The sequence below is a fragment of the Nelumbo nucifera genome, chromosome 3 (assembly GCF_055504915.1).
Source record: "Nelumbo nucifera cultivar China Antique chromosome 3, China Antique-T2T, whole genome shotgun sequence".
Taxonomy (NCBI): domain Eukaryota; kingdom Viridiplantae; phylum Streptophyta; class Magnoliopsida; order Proteales; family Nelumbonaceae; genus Nelumbo; species Nelumbo nucifera.
The window spans coordinates 74978197-74998418 of record NC_142651.1 but is presented as its reverse complement, the minus strand read 5'-3'; the positions used below and the strand labels follow the sequence as shown (position 1 = coordinate 74998418).

The 20222-nt window shown below is 43.2% G+C and overlaps 1 protein-coding gene across 1 annotated transcript; it reads left to right on the top strand.

Annotated features, from left to right (window-relative positions):
* The first annotated feature begins 1074 nt into the window (after window positions 1-1074).
* Window positions 1075-2196, top strand: LOC104588350 (protein LURP-one-related 3-like). The gene is made up of 4 exons (XM_010246232.1): window positions 1075-1144; window positions 1218-1375; window positions 1493-1723; window positions 2062-2196. Exons 1-4 carry the CDS (start codon window positions 1075-1077, stop codon window positions 2194-2196), a joined length of 594 nt encoding a protein of 197 aa, XP_010244534.1.
* The last annotated feature ends 18026 nt before the right edge of the window (window positions 2197-20222 follow it).

The window sequence follows — 20222 nt, the reverse complement described above, 5'->3', positions numbered from 1 at the left end:
CTTGAACAAGCATGGGGTAATGAGATGCCACGGATTGGGGAAGTGAATGAACAGTTTTATTGGCTACATGAAATTGAAAATACAAGAAACCTCATTGACTCAAACCCGAGAGAGAGTGTAGTTACTGGTGAAGGGATAAGGATTAAGGCAATAGATTATTTTGGTGTGTCTCATGTCAGCAGCACTCCCTAAAACAATTTGAAAAATCTCTGAGCAGTGATGATCCAGTGATTAATTAATTAAGTAGAACCCGTTTTCTCTTATGTATTTTATCATTCATTTGCTCTACAATGCTAGAAGTTAACACTACTTAACAGGTTTTAGTGTCCATTCAATTAATGGTTTCTAACAATTAATTGAATAATATTAATTCCTTTGTCTTGTTGCCAATAAGTCAATGGCAAATGCAGAAGTGCTTTATCAAAATTAAAATATCAATTCCTTTATCACCGTTTTTACTAAAGAACGGTAGAACACAAACAAGCATCTAAAAGCACATTGCATTCGGTGTAGTTGGACATATAAGACCAAAGAATTATAATAGACAAATTAATTGGAAAAGGACCCTTCTCTTACTTGGTTCTCAATTGTGGATCATGGCATTAACTAAAGAATATTATTAAGATACTTGGAAAAGGGTTTCCAAATTCCAACTAAAGCTCTTTATTCTAGTTGGTCTGCCTTTTTCTTTCTTTTTTGACATGTAAGGAGATGATGTGTTCAATTTAGACCAGACCGGAGTTGGAACTGTTAGGGTTGGCAACTTCTTTGCTCTCCTCAATCCACATCAATGTAATTGGCTGTCCGAATTAATGCTTCAAATTCTAAATTCATGACAATGCGTTGACTCGATGTTCACCGAGATCGACCCAGATAGGCCACTGGGTTACCGGGTCAGTGGTTCAACCATCCGGCCGGTCCGAGTATGCATGGGGTCTTCTGGGTCCTCCCAGCAGTTTTCCTAGGAGGAAGATTCTTAGGTCACTTGGATATTTTCTCTAGATGACTCAACTAACAAACCCATGCCCTAATATTATACTTCTAGCTAGCTCTTATTATAATTGAGTTGATCGAATGCCCAAATCAGTGGACCATGTAAAAGCTGCAATGGGCTACATGTACAAGCTATCTTCACATGGCAAAGGTTAGCCCTCAATCACTACTTTCTTCTTCTTCTTCTTCATGTTACATGAGTTTAAAAAGAGAAATATTCACAGTATGGATGAAATCGCTTATAATGAGCGGCAATGGTTGCACCGTCTTTGACTCACATGGAGAGATAATTTATCGCATGGATAACTACGACTGCAGACGCAATGACAGAGTTTATCTCATGGATGCCAGAGGCGAAGTCCTACTGACTGTGGTTAGAAAGGTATGTACGTAACAGAATTATGAATTCCATGGCGCTCATATTATATATTTTGCAGTATTTAGTTTCTTGAAGAGAATGAAACCAAAATTTGTCTTCTGTTTTTGATTTATTTTACAGAAATTTAGCTTTACTGGACACTGGGAAGGCTATAGATCCATTGGTTCCAAGCTTGAGAAAGGGAAGCCATGGTTCCGAGTTAGAAAAACTTGCAATATTCTACGAGATTTTCCCTGCCAAGTCACCGTATCATGTCATGAGAATGAAACAGATTCTTTCAAAATACTTGCCTCAGCTAGAAGAAACTCAGCATGCAAAATTGTAGACAGGGAAGGTCGACTTGTTGCAGAGGTAATTAAGTCCAATATCTTTCTAATTTCAATGAACCTTGTTCAACCGGCCAGTCAAACCAGTGATGAGTCATATTTTGGGTTGGGTTGACTCAGACAGTTTAACCGTTGATTCATCTGATCTGACCTGTTCAGCAGGTTGTCGTTTTTTTTTTTTTTTGTTTTCTTCATTGACCCAAAGGCTTACTACATGCATGGGACCCTTGGGTCTTGCTCTGATTGCTTGCAAATTAAATTCTTTTTATTATTCTTGGGTTTCAATTAAAGAGTAAGTCAGATGGTGTGTTATCTAATTTTGTTATATTATATTAATATAGTTTGTAATGAATAATTAAGCAGGTGTATCTAAAGAAAGCACCCTCGGGAGAATTGTTAGGAGATGATGTACTGACTCTGGTGGTCGAGCCTTTTGTTGATCACTCGCTCGTGATGGGACTTGTTACTGTCTACAATATGATCAAGCGCAAAATATAAACAATGTATTCTGAGGAGTGCATATGTTTAATTAACACCTTGAAGTATAAAAGATCACATTTCGGCTTAGAAGAAAAGAAGCATATGACACTTGGGATTGTTGCTTATTTATTTATATTGGTCCACTCAACAAGGCCTTCACTGAACCGCATTTCCCTCCTTTGACAGTAATCGAAGTACATTTTTAATCTAGAAATAGCTTTTTTTTCTTTTTTTTTTTTTTCATGTCCGACTACAAGAAAAAGGAAATCCGTCACTATAGATCTATAGTGACAAACAAATGATGAAATTTCATCCATCACTATAAGTGGCATTACTATAGACTATGGTGACGAGTAATGTTAGTTTTATAGTGACAGTTACATTCGTTACTATAAAATCTTGTTATATTAACAAAATGACCATCACTATAGATGATCATCTATAATGATAAATTTGAAATCCGTCACTAATATTAGGCCTATAGTGTCGTTAATATAAATTTTTGTTATAATGACAAACAACATATGACCGTCACTATAGATATTTGCCTATAGTGAAATCCATCACTAATATTAGGTTTATAGTAGCGGTTACATTCATCACTATAAATTTTTGTTATAGTAACAAACAACATATGACCGTCACTATACATATTTACTTATAGTGGCGAATTTCAAAAGTTGTTACTAATTTTAGACCTTTAGTGATGGTTACATTTGTTATTGTGGCTGCATTTGGTTGCAGTGTAAATATGATTTTTACTAATGTAAATGCATTGGAGTGCAAATCTAGTTTAGTTTTGCACTGGCATTTGCACTTGTCATGTTTAGTTGAAGGTGATGCAACTAATAATACAATTTTGCATTTGTTTGTTTGAATTGTAAAAAGTAAATATAGCAAATAAAATGCAAAGCTTAGATTCTTATTAATTTTTTTGACTCTACCAAGATATAGATTGACATATGCATATGTACCACATGTATAGCTATTAATACATTTTATCTATTAATACACCTGGACCCCACTTATAACATAAATTTATTTAGTTTATAAAACTCAATCTTGATTCCTTACTTTGTCCTTGCTAAAATAGGCTTACATATGCATATGTACCATGTTTAGAACTTACATAGGCATCAAAGCATCGGTAACGATAACATTCCAATGTGGGCCCCACCTATAAACCCAAAGAACTTATAGACAACATGGTCTTAGTGTGGAAAATCAATTATTTTGATGGGTGTTTTGAATTTCATTTTGTACAATTGTTATCGAAATACAAAATTTTTGAATTGCGGGACAAAGATGATCCCGCCCCCTATCTATATTGTCTTTAGAGGAAAAAGAATCAAATATCTTCTACTACAAACTCTCACTTGTTGCTAAGAAACTTGAGTGGACCTAGTTAGAAACCTCGTGCCATAACCGATAAAAGAAAATTAGTAATAGAGAGGGCAACAATTTAATAAATAAATAAACCATTTTAACAATCAATAATCTTCTTTCTGCAATAATCATTAATCTACTTCACTTGTGTGTAATAATAGTCATTAATTAACATAAATAAAGAAGTGGATTAATGGTAATAAACTAAACAAGAAAAATGTTTAGCTAGTTGGGATAAATGTAAGCATAGATCAATAATAAATGTGCAGAAGCTACTTCTAGAACTAACTGAAGTCTTCAATAATAGAAGTTCATTTAAAATACCATATACAACAATAAGAAATTGCATATTAATGGTCTCTCCTACATGAACCAACTTAAACCACCACTTGTTCACTACTAAAGAGTAAAGATAGTTACAACCCTTAATAAGATCCTTATAATTAATCACCTGATATCCAAAGGTATGTGTAGGTGAGGTGGTGGGGTTACATATGAGGGACTCCTTGAAAGACAAAGGAAGATCAAATACAAGAGGTGGGCTAAAGACTAGGGCAAATGTGAATGATAAGTTGATGATTTCATTATGACATGGATCCCTATTTATAGGGAGAGATCCCGAGGTCCCAAAAGGAAAGAGTCAAAAGCATTTGATTCGCACTAGGAAAGAGAATATTGGATTTGCTATCAATTGTCAGGGGACATTGTTAGGGTTTCACCATGTGTCTTACAAGATATCTCCAGTATGAACTTTCCTTTCGTACAAGGATTCTCATAATCCGTGTGTACTACTTCCTTTCGTGACCCATTTAACCAGCATGGCACAAATGATGTCATTATTTAGAGGGTGCACCTGTACTAGGTTTACAGAGTGTATTGTCACGCGCATAAATTAAAGATGCATGTGTTTCTAGCATTCATTCCTGGTCCACAGTAGCTTTGCACTTGTCGCGGCTCCGTAATAGCTTTGAAGTCTATCGCGGATCTGCTTGTGTACAAAGTTCATCGCGGGGTTGCGCATGTCCAAAGATTATTGCAAATTTGTGTGGGTTTAAAGCTCATCACAAATCTATGCGTGTCTAAATCTCATCACAAGTTTACACTAGCCAAAGTTCATCACGACCCGTTTCGGATGCGAGTTTGTTGCACTCATGCGATGAATTATAAATTCATTGCATACGTCCAATGAGTTATAAACTCATCGCAGGCATTCATATGGTATTTATTCGACACCTTTTGTACTTTGATGGTCTGAGTGACCACTATGTACCTATTGTATGGACATTGAAAAAACGTGTTGCTTATGCCAAAGATGATGATGAAACAATACCCAACTTGCTTATACATTGTAGTTTTTTCTCTTTATATGTGGATTCTTTTTATTTTTTTTTGGATTTTGCAACTGTTTATGGGATCTTGGGTATTAATGAGAAATCTATCTATGTCGATTGTTGCATGATCAGTCATAGGATTTTGTCATAGAGGATCTATTTTATAGAATGTCCTTTCCCTTCACAGTTTGCTGGTTCAATTGGAAAGAAAGGGCTTCACAAATCTTAAATATATTAATGCCTTACAACCTATATCTTATAGGCAAAACCAAAAGAATTTTGGTTGGCTATCGAGATCTTTAACCATGTAAAGATTTTGTAGCTTTAGGTTTTGCCCTTTTGATATCCAACAATACAATACTATCTGATGTAGGCGCACATGGCCCTGGCCAATAACACGCACACATGTGTCAGATGGAAGCAACTAGGGTGGACCCAATAAGGGAATGCACAGAACAGAGGCCAGCGTTCAACTCGAAGCCAATGATGCGGTCACATCTGGTGACCTCGGATGGTCGTGATCCTCAAGGCTAGACTGCATCCTAACCGTCCGAGCCCACCTATCTCTAGATGGCCTCAAGTATAAATAGGGGGACAATCCTCTATAAGTAAACATCTGGAATCTAGACTCGAGACTGCCTAGAACTCTCCAATTTCCCTTGTGGCCTTGTCTGAGTGTTCTCACCTTAGGCCTCGTCCACCTGGTGTTGCACCCATACTAACTTGACCGTCGGAGTCCCCGCCTCGGGTTAGCACCTAGGGCCTCTGATGTTTTCTCTCTCTTTGTAGCTCCGACCTACCAGTCCTTGGCCACACTAGACTTTGGACTCCTCAGTTAGCCCTCAGCTCTGAAGTAGAATTACAGTGTTACCCTTAGCCCATTCTGACCAGCAATAATTGGCACCGTCTGCGGGAACATCGCTAGGACTTCGTTCAATTAAACTCACACTCTAAGAAACTTAAGAATTAACTCCTAAGCTTCAGCTGACATGGCAAGAAACACTAGGAACACTTAGAACCTGGTTGCGATGAACCAACTTCATGTGGTCCTCAACAGGATTAACAACCTCGTATAGAGGCTGGACGAGGTGGGGCGCCCGACAGGAGGCCTCCCTCAAGGCAGCTGCCCCACTAGAAGCCTGGGGCACCATGGGGAGCGCATGTCTCCAAAAACGTTGGGCATTGGACTAGTCGGATCCAATAGGGACAACCCCTCAGAGTTCGCTAGCAATCGACGTGCTAGCTAGCCGCCGAGGACCTCTCGATCCCCTAGCCGAAGAGGGGGTGAATTTGCACAGTCTCGCGATTACCGCTGAGACTAGGACATCGCCACCACCACTGATGAGAAAGTTCTCAAGATGAAGGCGGGAAATCGGGCCACCACAGCCCCCCTTCGAGGGCCAAGGGCCGACACCATGCTTCTCCTTCTCGCATCTTAGATCTCCGAGACCTCCTGAATGATAGGTGGGCTAGAAGAAATGAACAATACCCGCATCAAAGTACTCGAGGAACCAAGCTGACCCATACCGCATTCGAGAGAACCTAGAAGCATCCCAAGCCCCCATCGACCAGAAGATCGTCGACCTTTAGGCGTAGCTTAACGTCGTCAAGGATGAGCTCCGCTAAGTCAAAGAGAACCGAGCTGGCACCTCGGCCAGCCAGAACCCTGCCTCGGGTAGGATGGATGCCTTTACCCCAGACATCATCTAAGAGCCTCTTCCACCACACTTCAAAGCGCCCACACTCGAGATGTACGATGGAACGACAGACCCGGGCGATCACCTGGAAAGTTTCAAGAAGCCCATGCTCCTTTATGGATACTCCAACACCCTGACGTGCCGAACTTTCCAGGTGACCTTCAAGGGTGCGGCTTGCCGATTGTTCTCCGAGCTCCCTCCTTGATCCATCGGTTCATTGGAACGATTCGCTAGCCTTTGAAGGGAAGGGAGATCGAACATATGGATGGCTGACCCATGTAGGGTGGCTAGGTGAAATTTCAAAAATTTTCTTTCTCCCTTTTGGGAATTGTATTCCTTGATTTAGAAAAACTACATTTTTCAAGGTTCGTTATTGAAATAAATCGGACAAGATCTGTAACCAAAAGAAAGGGAGGGATATACCTGATATGGAATCCACAAACGTAGCTCCCAACGTAGGTGTTCACGCCCAAAGAGGCCACCAAATCCTACCTCCACTAAAGATGACATAGCTTGAGACGAAGCAGGATCAGCAAAGTAGTTCTTCAGCAAGGACTACAATCCTTCAACAAGGATCACGTAGGGGATGTGAGCACAACATCAGATCTGATTTTTCTAGCAAAAATCAGAATCAATATCGAATCTTGATCAGTCCAAGACTTTGGAGATCAAACTGGGTAGGGTGGCAAGAACAGAGGAAAGAACTGGATTCTACAAAAGTGTTTAACAGAAGGAATTCGCCCTCTATTTATATCCTATTTGGATCAGCTTCCTAATCCTATCAGGAAAGAGTTCTTTAATCCAAATCTTTATTTGGATCTGAACTCTTAAGTGGACAAGACTTATCTTATTCTCTTGTTGATTCAGATTCAGATCTAATATGAAATTTTCCCACTTTTAATTAATCTCATTAACTCAGTTCGAAGGCTTTAGGCCCATTAAGTTACTAGGCTCACTTCCCTTTTAATTTGCTGGCTGACTTGGCTCTCTTTGTATGGCGTGGGACCCTAACATTAATCTCCACAAAAGTCATATTGGTTTAGCCTAGCCTCTGTTATAAGGCCTGGCCGAATTCACTGTTGAACACATTGAACCCCTGAGCCCATCAGTATGGGCTCTTAGCAGGCCCAACAGTTACACTAAATGGTCTTACACTTAACCTCTCAGCCCATAATGATCAAAACTGCCCGATAAGAGAGGACCTCTCCCTCGACTGGAAGGTACAGTGTCACACTCCCTACTCAGGATGGATCTTGAGAATTAAAACCTTTGCAAAAGATTTTCATAAAACATTATATATATAAATATATTTTGCAAAACAAATCTCAAACACATTTGAAATCAACTACTGATAGCTTAGTTTTCTATCAGAGAGAGTGTTGTTCCCTGATCATGCACTTTGTCCGACAAAGGGGCTGATTCTGTCACTATGATCACCCACTCAGGTGAATTCTCAGACTGCCCCAACATACCCAGGTTTTGACCCCCGCTAAGGATCTCATTGATTGACATATCAAAGACAACCCAATCCAACACATAGTGCAATACCATAATCAAGTCTAGGGGTTAGGTGTAACTTTCTAGTTTTGCCCATCTGTCTCCATGGTCTAGGGCATAACTAACCCCCGCTAAGGATCTCATTGATTGACATATCAAAGACAACCCAATCCGACACATAGTGCAGTACCATAATCAAGTCTAGGGGTTAGGTGTAACTTTCTAGTTTTGCCCATCTGTCTCCATGGTCTAGGGCATAACTTGAAAATGGTCTAGTTTAGAGTTTCAATCAAACCCTGGCAATTGAGACAAGCCACCCCAACAGACTTGGCAACACATTAGTGTCAACCTTGGTAGGATAAACCTCCCCAGGTCTATCCAATGGTTGTAAAGATTCTAAACCAACACAAGTCTCATAAGTGTCCAGTTTAAGGGTATTACACAGGAACACACCATATATAACATGAATCAATTATGTACTATTATTCATTTACAATAAATGTCAAAAGTACATCAATCTGATTGGAGCTAAGGGCTTACACTGTCTAACAGCCTCTTCCTCACCCACCTCATCAACAACAAGCGATGTCAGAAGAGTGTCATCTCGCTCATGGCTGTCCAGTAAAAGCACGGTGAGAGCCTACGGTCCTATATCAACCGCTTTAAGAAGGAGGAATTCGAGGTCTGAGACCTCGACCCCATGGTTTCCATGCACGCCGCCATCAACAGCCTCATGTCGGGCTCGGCCCGCAAGTGCTTGGTAGCCAAGACACCACCAAGGTGTAAGGAGGAATTTTAAAGAAGGCTTAGAAGTATACCGTTGCCGAGGATGCCTCGGCTAGCGATCGCCAAGAAGGAGAGGATGACCACCATCACGGGGGCTCGGAGAAGAAAAGAAGAAATGGAGACAACGACAACAACGACAACGACAACAACAACAAGGACAGCAAGAAGCCACTAGCCTTGACCCTGGCTTAGAGCAAGTACATGCCACTAAACTTCACCCAAACATAGATTCTCATGCAAGTAGGGAAGGAGGAGTACTTGAAGTGGCTAGAGAAGATGAAGAGAAACCCCAAGAGGGGAAACCCGAAGAAGTACTACAAGTATCATCATGGCACCGACCACGATACCAAGGACTGCTATGAGTTAAAGAATGAAATCGAGTCCCTCATCCACCTTAGCCATGTGAAATAGTACATGGGAGGTGAGGTTGGTGCCTCATCCTCACAACAACAAAAGCAGTAGCAATAGTAGTTAACCGGCATCATAGACGTCATCATCGGGAGTACGACCTCGGGTGGAGCATCGGCCTCGGCCCGCAAGGCCTATGCCAAGCATTTGAACATCTAGGGGTTGACTCCCAAGAAGCTGGAGCAAAATGAAGCCCTTGCATTCACAAGCAAGGACTTGAAGGGGATCTCGGTCCCCCATGATGATGTGTTCCTGGTGTCCACCATTGTTGCAAACTTTATGGTGAAGAGGATATTGGTGGACAGTGGTTCCTTGGCCAACATCCTCTTTTACGATACATTTGAGAGAATGAAGCTGGCACCTGAGCGCCTCCAGCCCGCCGACATGCCATTCATCGGCTTCTCCAGAAACATGATCAGACCGGAAGGAATAATCACCCTACTAGTCACAGTAGGGACGAAACCTCGATAGGTATTGAGGATGAACGGGTTCCTAGTCATGAATATCAGCTCCCCCTACAATGCCATCATTGGGAGGCCGACCCTCCATGCACTCAAGGCAGTCATCTCCTCCTACCACCTCGCCCTCAAGTTCCCCACTGAACACGGCATCAGAGTTGTTCAGGGGGACTAGCAAGCCACTCGCCAGTTCTATGTGGCAACACTAAAGGGAAAAAATAAGGAAGCCTTGCCACTGAAAGGCTTCAACCTCAGGGAGAAACTAGCGAGCCGAGGCTAACCGGTCGAGGACCTTGTCTTGGTCCCCATAAATGAGGCCGAGCCTGAAAGAATAGTCTGCGTCGGGTCCAACCTTCCCGGAATTGACCCTTTCGTCATTACTCACAAGCTGAGCATGGACCCGAGCTCTAGGCCAGTTCGTCAGAAAAGAGGAACTTTGCACCGGAGCAATGGAAAGCTATAGGGGAGGAAGTTGACAAGCTACTCAACGCCGACTTCATCTGAGAGGTACATTACCCTAATTGGTTGTCCAATGTGGTTATGGTGAAGAAAGATAATGGGAAATGGTGGATCTATATTGACTTTACAGACCTCAATCGAGCCTACCCTAAAGACAATTTTCCTTTGCCAAGGATAGACCACCTCGTCGATGCCACTACAGGGTACGAGTTACTTAGCTTCATGGATGCCTTCTCAGGATATAATCAGATCAAGATGCACCCCGAGGATGAAGAGAAGACCTTGTTCATCACTGAGCATGACACATATTGTTACAAGGTCATGCCCTTTAGCCTTAAGAATGTTAGGGCCACCTACTAGTGCCTTGTAAACAAAGTCTTCAAGCACCAGATGGGAAGAAACATTGAAGCCTATGTAGACGACATGGTTGTGAAAAGCCTAAAAGCTAACTAGCATACCTGGGACCTAGCTGAGACCTTTGACACCTTGAGGAAATACAACATGAAGCTCAACCCCAGCAAGTGTGCCTTTGGCATCACATCAGGCAAATTTCTGGGCTTTGTGACACACAACGAGGTATAAAGGCCAACCTAGAGAAGATTCGAGCTATATTGGACATGGCATCACCTCGATCTGCCAAGGAGACCGAAAGGCTTACAAGCCGAGTGGCTGCCCTTAGCTGCTTCATTTCGAAGTCGGCTGACCGCTGCCTACCTTTCTTCCGGGCCATCAAGAAATTGAAAGACTTTCAATGGACGAAAGAGTGCCAGTGCGCCTTTGAAGAACTTAAGTCTTACCTTGCCTCGCCGGCCCTCCTCACCCGACCACTTCCAGGAGACGTGTTGTACTTATATCTCTCAGCCGAGGACGAGGCCACCAATTTGGTACAATTAAGTGAAGATGGAGTGCAAAGACCAATTTATTATGTTAGCAAGGTTCTCATGACACTGAGACCCGGTACCCTGATGTAGAAAAGTTAGCCTTCGCCCTATTGATCTCGGCCAAGAAGCTTAGGCCGTATTTCCAAGCCCACACCATCATGGTCCTAACCAACCAACCCCTTAAAACCATCCTCGCCAAGCCAAAGGCCTAAGGATGATTGATCAAATGGGTCATTGAACTGTTTGAGTTCGACCTCCAGTACTAGCTAAGGTCGGAAATTAAAGCACAAGCCTTGGCTGACATTGTGACAGAATGCACCTTCAACCGATCCCTTTGCCGAGCCCCAGAAGAAGAAAAGAAAGAAAGACCTCGGCCTACCTGGAAGTTGTTTGTTGATTGAACATCCAACTCTAAGGGAAGTGGAATCGACCACATACTCCTCACCCTAGACAACAATGAAGTAGAATAAACGTTGAGGTTCAATTTCTCGGCCTCCAACAATAAAGCCGAGTACGAAGCCCTCATTGCTAGTCTGTAGTTCACAAAAGACCTCGACTCCCAACACATTGAGGTCTTTTGCGACTCCCAGTTGGTGGTAAACCAAGTCAGCGGTGAGTACGATGCCAGGGAAAAGAGCATGGCCAAATACCTAGCCAAGGTTCAAGAGCTCACCCTCCACTTCCAACACTTCTCTCTATGACAAGTCCCACGATCTGAGAACATGAGGGCTGACGCCCTACCAAAATTGCCAAGTACCTTTGGTGTAGCCCTTGTGATGAGACCAAAAAGAACCCTATTTTTATCCCCTAATATTCACTCTTTTACATTTATTTAGCATTTAAATGGACTCATTACTCTTGTATTTCGATTCAGGGCAATAAAGAAGGCAATTGGAAGAAAATAGGGCAAATCGGGTGATTTTGCATAGTTTTGGCGACAGTCAGTAATCTGGGCCTAACTCTCAATTCCGGACTCCGAATTGGACAATTCAAGAAGCATTAGAAAGATGAAAGAAAGGCCCACAACTTTTATGTTTTAGGTTTCTACAGATTCGACCCGAATCGAGTACGAAAACGATCCCAAAGTCGGAGCAAGTTCGTAGCCAGGCCCATTTCACAACTTAAGCCCAACTCGCAGAAGTACCTTGAAGCAGCCCAAGTTTTAAAGCAGCCCAACTCGAATTCAAGAGTTAAGAGTCTGAATTTCGAATGTAATCTCCAAGGATAGAGTCTTATCAGATCTAAAGTCTTGAATGTAATCCTAGAGAAATAAGAAGATTGAGATTAGATCATTAGATAAGAGATAGGATAGGATTAGTTCAAAGAAGATCAAGACTCCCTAAAGATAAGATGATCTCCTAGAATGAGTTGGAAAACAGCCCTCTCCTCTGGCTATATAAAGAGGGGGGTGAACCAGCTCTAGCATCACTCACTCTTAGATCCAAGAGATCATCAAGAAGACCAAGAAGCTCAAGAAGGCAGTTCGGCTATGGAGAAGAAAAGCATGGAGATTGCGCAGATCATGAACAATTAAGCTTCTTTTTCTGGTTCAAGGGGGGAGGTTCGATTGTGTCATTGTGAGGTTCTGTAGTTAATTTACTTTCTTGATTTTTAATTCAAGTATTCATTGATTCTTGTGCATATTTTTATTGGATGTTGATGTTAATTAGTTTGACAAACTAAATTAATGTTGATATTCCTATTGCTATCCATGATTTCGGTGATCCGTAATTGTCACGAATAATGGTACAAGTAGCAATTAGGTTGATATTTTTTTGTGTCAATTGTTCGTGACAGCCTTTGACCAATGTTTTAACATGGTTCAACCTAAAGGAATCGATGGAACAAAATTCAGTAATTGCAGCTATCTCAATTATTGTTATTTTGGTTTAACTGTTTTCAGAAATCTTAATGCTATCATTGTTTAACATGGAACGCTATCGTACCCAGTTGAGTGGTGATAAGTGTTGATCGAATGTTGGGTTTGGTCAACTGAATTAGAAAAACACAAGGTTTATTATGGCTATCATAATAAATCTAAGGTTAAATGCTTGAATTGCAAGAATGCTGAACTGTACCTAAGATCGATGGCCAATCGATTCAACCCGAACCCTTGAACCAGAATTCGGTAAGACTGATTTTCTCTTGTTTGTTTAGTTTGTTATTCTTTTAATTTTAGTTATTAAATTTTCCCACACAAGATGTGAGTGCATTTTATGCTCCATCTCACACTAGTCACGATTTTATTTTCAAACTCTCTTTTTTTTTTTTGCACAAGAATCACAGGGTTTCACTGCCTGATCCATGAATTCATTGATCATGGTCTCTATATGCCTAACACAACAAGTTCTAGAATAATCAACCCGTGTTTGACATATAATTATGTGAAAATCAATCAAACCCTTATGCATCTTGCCTATTGATCGATTAAAATCATGAGGTACCATATGCAGCCAAGAAAGATTCAGTTAGTCATGCTTGCATCCTATCTTATCTATTCAACCTAAGCACATGATTACTGATAAGTTGAAATCGTTCAAGGATAAGTTTTCGGGAGCAGAAATTTCAAGAAGGTAAGGTATCCCAAATTTCCATTAGATTTCCCTAATCCCCCCACACTTAAGTTATACATTGTCCCCAATGTATGTGATTATGCATAAAGTAGAAGGATTTGGGGGTACTTCCCTGTTTGTCTTGTTGGGTTCCTGCTAAACACAAAAATCAAAACCAAACAAAATAACAAAATTAACTAAACACAATGGGTTGCCTCCCACAAGCGCAATTGTTTAACGTCGTTATGCTCGACGTTCTCCCTTGCTACCTTAACTCTCGTGGTTTCAGCTTTCGGTGTGCTCCCCTTCCATCCATCATGGGCGGGTTCAAATCAGGAATAGGGGCCTTCGTATCCAATTGTGCACTCGATTCTAGCTCCTCATTCATATCTTTTTCAAAAATTTTCTGCGCAGTTGGATCAATAGTGTCAACCGATTGGTCTTCATTTGGGTACTTCATAGCTTCAAAAATATTAAATTTAATACTCCCCGCCGATTTCGATGGAGAGGGTACCCTCATCCACATCTATTTTGGTCTTGGCCATTTTCATAAATGGCCTGCCTAATAGAAGTGGGGCTGAACTTTCAATCATGTCCTCCTCCATCTTCATAATGTAAAAATCAGCTGGGAAAATTAAATCGTTAACCTGCACCATTACATTCTCAACAATCCCTTTTGGGTAGGCGTTAGAATGATCAACTAATTGGATAATAACTTTAGTTTCCTTTAAAGGACCTAATCTCAAAGCATAGTAAATCGAGTATGGCATGACATTGATAGGTGCACCTAAGTCTAGCATGGCATTCTCAATTTGCTTATTGCCAATCACACAAGGTAGGGTGAACATACCTGGATCAGCATGTTTTTCTGGTAAGGTCCTCTTGATCATGGCTGAAATGTTCTCTCCAGCTCCTACCTTAATGGGGTTCTCGTTTGAGTCCTGTACCTCCTCTTCTTCTTGTCCTTTATCCGCCTTCCTTGGTGAGGTAGGTTCTAGCTGCAGTTCCTTCCCGCTTCTCAGCACCACTGCACTTACATTCTCCTTGGGGTTGACTACCGTTTGTGATGGTAGTTTCCCGGAGCTCTGCACCTCCAACTTGCTAATGGAAGTGGCAAGTTGGCTGATTTGGTTCCCCAAATTCTGAATGCTGGCTCTTGTTTCCTGCTGAAATTGCTGAGTATTAGTAGCTAGAGCCTTAACTATATCTTCTAATGACATACCTGAATTCGAGGGTTGGCCTTGCGCTATGATGGGTGTTGAAAACTGGGGTTGTCGACTAAAAAAATGGGGCTGATATTGCTGCTGTCTTCCTTGGTTCCCGTAGCTTAGATTTGGATGATCTCTCCACCCCGGATTGTAATAATTGGAGTAGGGATCATACTTTCATTGGGTCTGCCCCGGGAATCCTCCTACGGCGTTTACTTGCTGCATTGATCCATCTTGTAATGATGGACACATGTCCATAGGATGGCCAGGGATCGAATAGATACCACACACCCTGGCAGTTTGAAATTGTCCGGTAGCGAGTTTTCTTACCAAAGCAGTTAGGTCAGAAATCTGATTTTCTAAATTTACATGGCTTACCTCATTAACCCGTCTAATGGTACCGTCTGTCCTTGCACCGAACTGCTGTGAATTTTTGGCCATGTTGGAGATTAACTCCCTGGCTGCTTCAGGTGTCTTGTTCACTAAAGCTCCTCCACTGGCTGCATCGACCATACTTCTATCCATGGGCTGAAGCCCTTCATAGAAGTATTGGATCAAAAGATGTTTGGGTATTTGGTGGTGTGGACATCTAGCAACAAGTTGTTTAAATCTTTCCCAATATTCATATAGCGTCTCACCACCAAATTGCCGAATTCCACATATTTCTTTTCTTATATTTGCAGCCTGGGATGCAGGGAAATATTTATCCAAAAATATCCTATTCATCTCATCCCATGTGCGTATTGAACCGGGAGGAAGAATATACAACCAGTCCTTTGCTTTATCACGTAAAGTAAATGGAAAGGCTATAAGTTTTACTTGGTTCTCGGTCATACCGTGAGGCTTCATGCTTGAACAAACGATATGGAATTCTTTTAGATGCTTATGAGGGTCCTCACCTGGAAAACCATGAAAAATAGGCAATAATTGAATCAAACCAGATTTCAATTCAAAACCTACATCAAGAGTGGGATACGTGATGCATAGGGGCTGTTGGTTCATAATTGGTGCAGCCAACTCCCTCAATGTCTTCTCTCTGTCAGCCATTCTTTCTCCTTCTTTGAAGATGGGAAAATCACAAGTGGGAAATTCGCAATCTGAATTCACCCTTTTTGGTGAACGATCCTTCCTTTGCTTAGCCTCCTTCCTTAAACGACGGGTGGTCCTCTCAATTTCAGGGTTGTACTCGAGTTCACCTCGTTGAGAAGCATGAGTCATAAAACAAAAGAGGTTAACAAAGAGAAGGTAATAGCTAAGAAATTAAAGTTGCTCCCCGGCAATGGTGCCACCTTGACCGCACTAACCACATGGAGAAGTTAGCTCACCTTACCATCGAAGAAGCCCAAATACTTCCCATACAGGTCGAAACTTCTTGGATGGATCCCATCATTTCTTTCCTCCTGATCGAGCAACTACCTGATAATAGAAACTAGGCCAGACGAATTTGACGGCAGGCTGCCCACTACACTTTGCTTTAAGGGAATCTATATTGAAGATCTTTTTCATTGCCCACCCCTCCGATGCCTCTGCCAAGAGAAGGGCGAGTACGTGCTCTGAGAGATTCACAAAGGCATTTGCATCAACCACATTGGAGGCAGAGCCTTGGCCCAAAAAGCACTAAGGCAAGGGTCTTTTTGGCCGACAGTTCAGAAGGATGTAGTTGAGTTGGTGCGGAAGTGTGACCAATGCCAGAGACACTCCAACATCTCCCACCGGCTAGACACAACCCTTTCGGTCCTTAGTGGCCCATGGCCCTTTGCCAAATGGGGCATGGATTTCCTCGGCCCCTTCCCTCAAGCCACAAGAAATAGAAAATTCCTTTTCTCCACCATTGACTATTTCACCAAATGGGCTGAGCCCCTGGCTATTATCATGGCCAAGATGATACAAAGTTTCTTCTGGAAGAACATCATCTGCCGCTTCGGCCTCCCCCACATGCTAGTCACTGACAATGGGAAGGAGTTTGACAACATGATGTTTCGAGAATGCTATGCCTCCCTTGGAATCAAGCAGCAATATACCTCAGTGGGCTATCCACAAACTAACGGCCTAGCCGAGGTTACCAACAGGACTATCCTAGAAGGGATGAAGACCAGACTCGACAGAGCCAAAGGCCTCTGGGCTGACGAACTCAACAACATCATGTGGGCCTATTGGATGACACCTTAGATAGCCACGGGAGAAACCCCATTCAACATAACTTATGGCACTAAGGCCATCATTCCAGCAAAGATCAGCCATCCAACACTTTGAACCGAGGCGTATAGTGAAGTTGAGAACGATGAAGAACTTAGAACAAACCTGGACCTATTGGAAGAAATCCGAGAGTAGGCTCAAATCTGGGTAGTAGCATACTAGTAGAGAGTAGCCCATTATTATAACCCAAAGGTAAAAGAGAGACACTACAAGGAAGGAGACATCATCCTCAGAAAAGTAATGGTGGCTGAGCCCGATGTAGGCAAGCTTGGCCCCAATTGGGAAGGTCCCTATAGAATCCAACAAGTTATCAGCCCTAGCACGTTTAGGCTTAAGTATCTGAACGGAAGACTAGTCCCTCAAACATGGAACTCAAAATACCTTCTAATGTATTATTAGTGAATGTACTCCCTATTAGCTGAGCAATGAATAAAAGTTCAAAGTTCCTCCCTCCTCGGCTCAAAGTCCTAGTGGCTAGGACCCCTCGGCCACACGACCTGTTGACGTGCACAACCTCACTTGATGTTACACGCTTAGACTGGACAGTGGTCGGGGCACATGGTTCCTTATGAACCATACATCCACCCTGCCTTCACACTAAGGCAAGGAATGACAGGGACCTAGGCTACAAGCATCAACCAAAGACCCCAACCTATAACGAACAATCATACTAAAAATAACCTAAGTGCTTTGCTAAACCAGAAGAACATTGCGGCCTTAGTCAAGTGTAACTTGGTAGCTTCGGCCGTCTAAAGGGTTACACCCCAATGCACCCCTAAGAAAGTCAAGCTAGGTCGGCTAAGGTATACTTCTCACCCCGACTCCTCGGCGGCAATAGGCTACCTTGACTTTACTCACTTAGCGGGGCAAAGGTCAGGAGAGGAACAACCCCGACACCACGGTGGCTCATCCTGACCTTGTCCAACCAATCCCTTATGGAGAGATAAAGTGAGCTAAGAGAGCTAAGGACTTTTCCTCCCTTTCCTCCCCGCCAAGGAAAGAGGCCCCGATCATCTTGGTGGTACAACTCGACCTTGGCCAAACTCCTTTAACTCGACTTTTTAAGCGAACAACTAAGTGGAAGGCCACCTCAGATGACACCTTTTTGCTATTTTTGACCAATCAAATGGGGGCATAGACCCCTGGATAAAAAAAAAAAGATAAGAAGTACAAGTGCAATAAACAAGCAATAAAGGCACAAGCTACGCAAAAAGTGTACTTCATTGAGTATTCATTGTTAGCACTTCACAAAAAATTAGACCTCAAATGGGGAGGCCGAATCCTTTACAAAAAGTACATCAAGCCAAAAAGAAAACAATAGAAAGAAGGGAAGAAGCAAAGCAGACTATTGGGCATCCTCGGCGGTGGGGGCAGGGACCTTAGTGACTTCAGCAGTTGGGCCCTTGGCAGCAGGAGCAGCTGAATCCTCAGTAGCAACAATAGCTGGATCCTTGACAACAAGAGAGACTTCTTCTCTTGGGATCATCAACTGATCCACCGGGTAGACGAGCATCAACTTCAGCACTTGGAAGCTTGGTGTCCTCAAAGCCCTCCAAGTAGGAGTCCACCCCATAGTCAATGAGGTAGTGTTGATACTCCTCTAACATCCTCTAGATGGCAACAACATCCTTGGCCTTCTCCTCCACCTCCACCATTTGTGCCTGAGCAATTGCTAGGGCATCGTCTAGCTAAACACGTTTTAGCTCAAACTGCTCCAACATGTCGTTGGCTTTCTTCAAGGTCTCCTTGAGTTCTGTTATGAAGGCCTTTTCTACCTTGAGGTTGTCCTCCAAGGTCTTCTATAGCTTCTCCTCGTTCACAGCCGAGGCAGCTGATAACTAACCACTCTCGGCCTTGGTGACCCGAACCTCGAGCTGCTCTTTCTATCCCTCGGCCTTCTTCAGGTGCTGGACGAGAAGCCTGACCCGGTCGCCTAGAGCATCCTCGTTAGTAACTTAAAAAAGAAAGATGGTCCTAACCTGGAATTTAAGGAAGAAGAAATGTACCTTAGCCAAGTGGCCCAAAGCATAATCCCGGAGAACCAGTGGGCCCTTGTTCATCATCGCTAGATGATCCCCATGGGGGATCATCCCCTTGACCAAGGCCCTGCCAACCCCCCGAGTGTCGAGGGAGTCACCCTCTCTAACATCCCACTGAGGGTGGAATGTCCGCTGCATCACCAACTACCCCTCACCCTATGGCTCGGATGAAGGGTGGTGGGCTAAAGGGTGAGGCCCCCTCGCAAGGGTGTAGCCTCAGCACAAAAATGGGATGCAATATTTTCTAGGTTAGCTCCATGGCTTGGAGCCGAGCTGCCACTAGCATCGTGATGATAGTCCTCAGCATCTCAAGGATCAGAGGGTGGAGGGAAAACCTAAGACCAAACTCCAAGAAGTGTTGGTAGACACAGATTTCCCCCTCCTCCGGCATCCACGACCGATCACTGGTGTCGGGAACCCTAAGCCTATAGGATCGAGGGATGTAATACTTCCTAGCCAAGGTCTTCACCTGATCAAAGTCAAGGGTATTGTCTAGCTCCAAGTGGGGGAGACGCCCAATCATCACCCCTCGACCAGCACACTTAGCCACCGTCCTTAGGCTAGGCTCGAGGACTTCCTCCCCCTCGACCACCTCGAGGGGCCCCTCAGCCTCCCTTGGCCTTATTGATCCAACACTCTAATTGGGAGAGTCATCGCCCCTTCTGTTGCACTTGGCCTCCCTTGCGACGGAGAAGTCTTTACCTAGAAAAGGAGAACGAACGGCCTAGAATTCCCCCAATCCAACAATTGCTAAACAACCACCTCTGCAGTCCTATCCAGTGACCACCGCATGTCACTCACCTCGGGAAGACAAAATGATGTTGGGCGAGCTGACTGGTCTGCTCACCGCATTGACTGGTCCACCCAACAATGCTGAACCAAAGAGCATGTAACCTGACCAGCCTGGCGTCCGTCTCGCCTACGGACACAGTGCTATGACCCACCCCATGCACAGCTCTGACTCGGAACATGTCTCGAACACGGCTCTGACCCGCCAACGCGAAAGCCCGTGGCATGCACAGTTTGCGCCCGGCACTGAAATTCATCCCCTTCATGGGTTACGGTTTGTCAACAACAAGACCCACTCTACGTACGACTAAGTCACAAACTTCTGTCTCCAAGTGTTACCCTTGGTGGCCTCAGTTG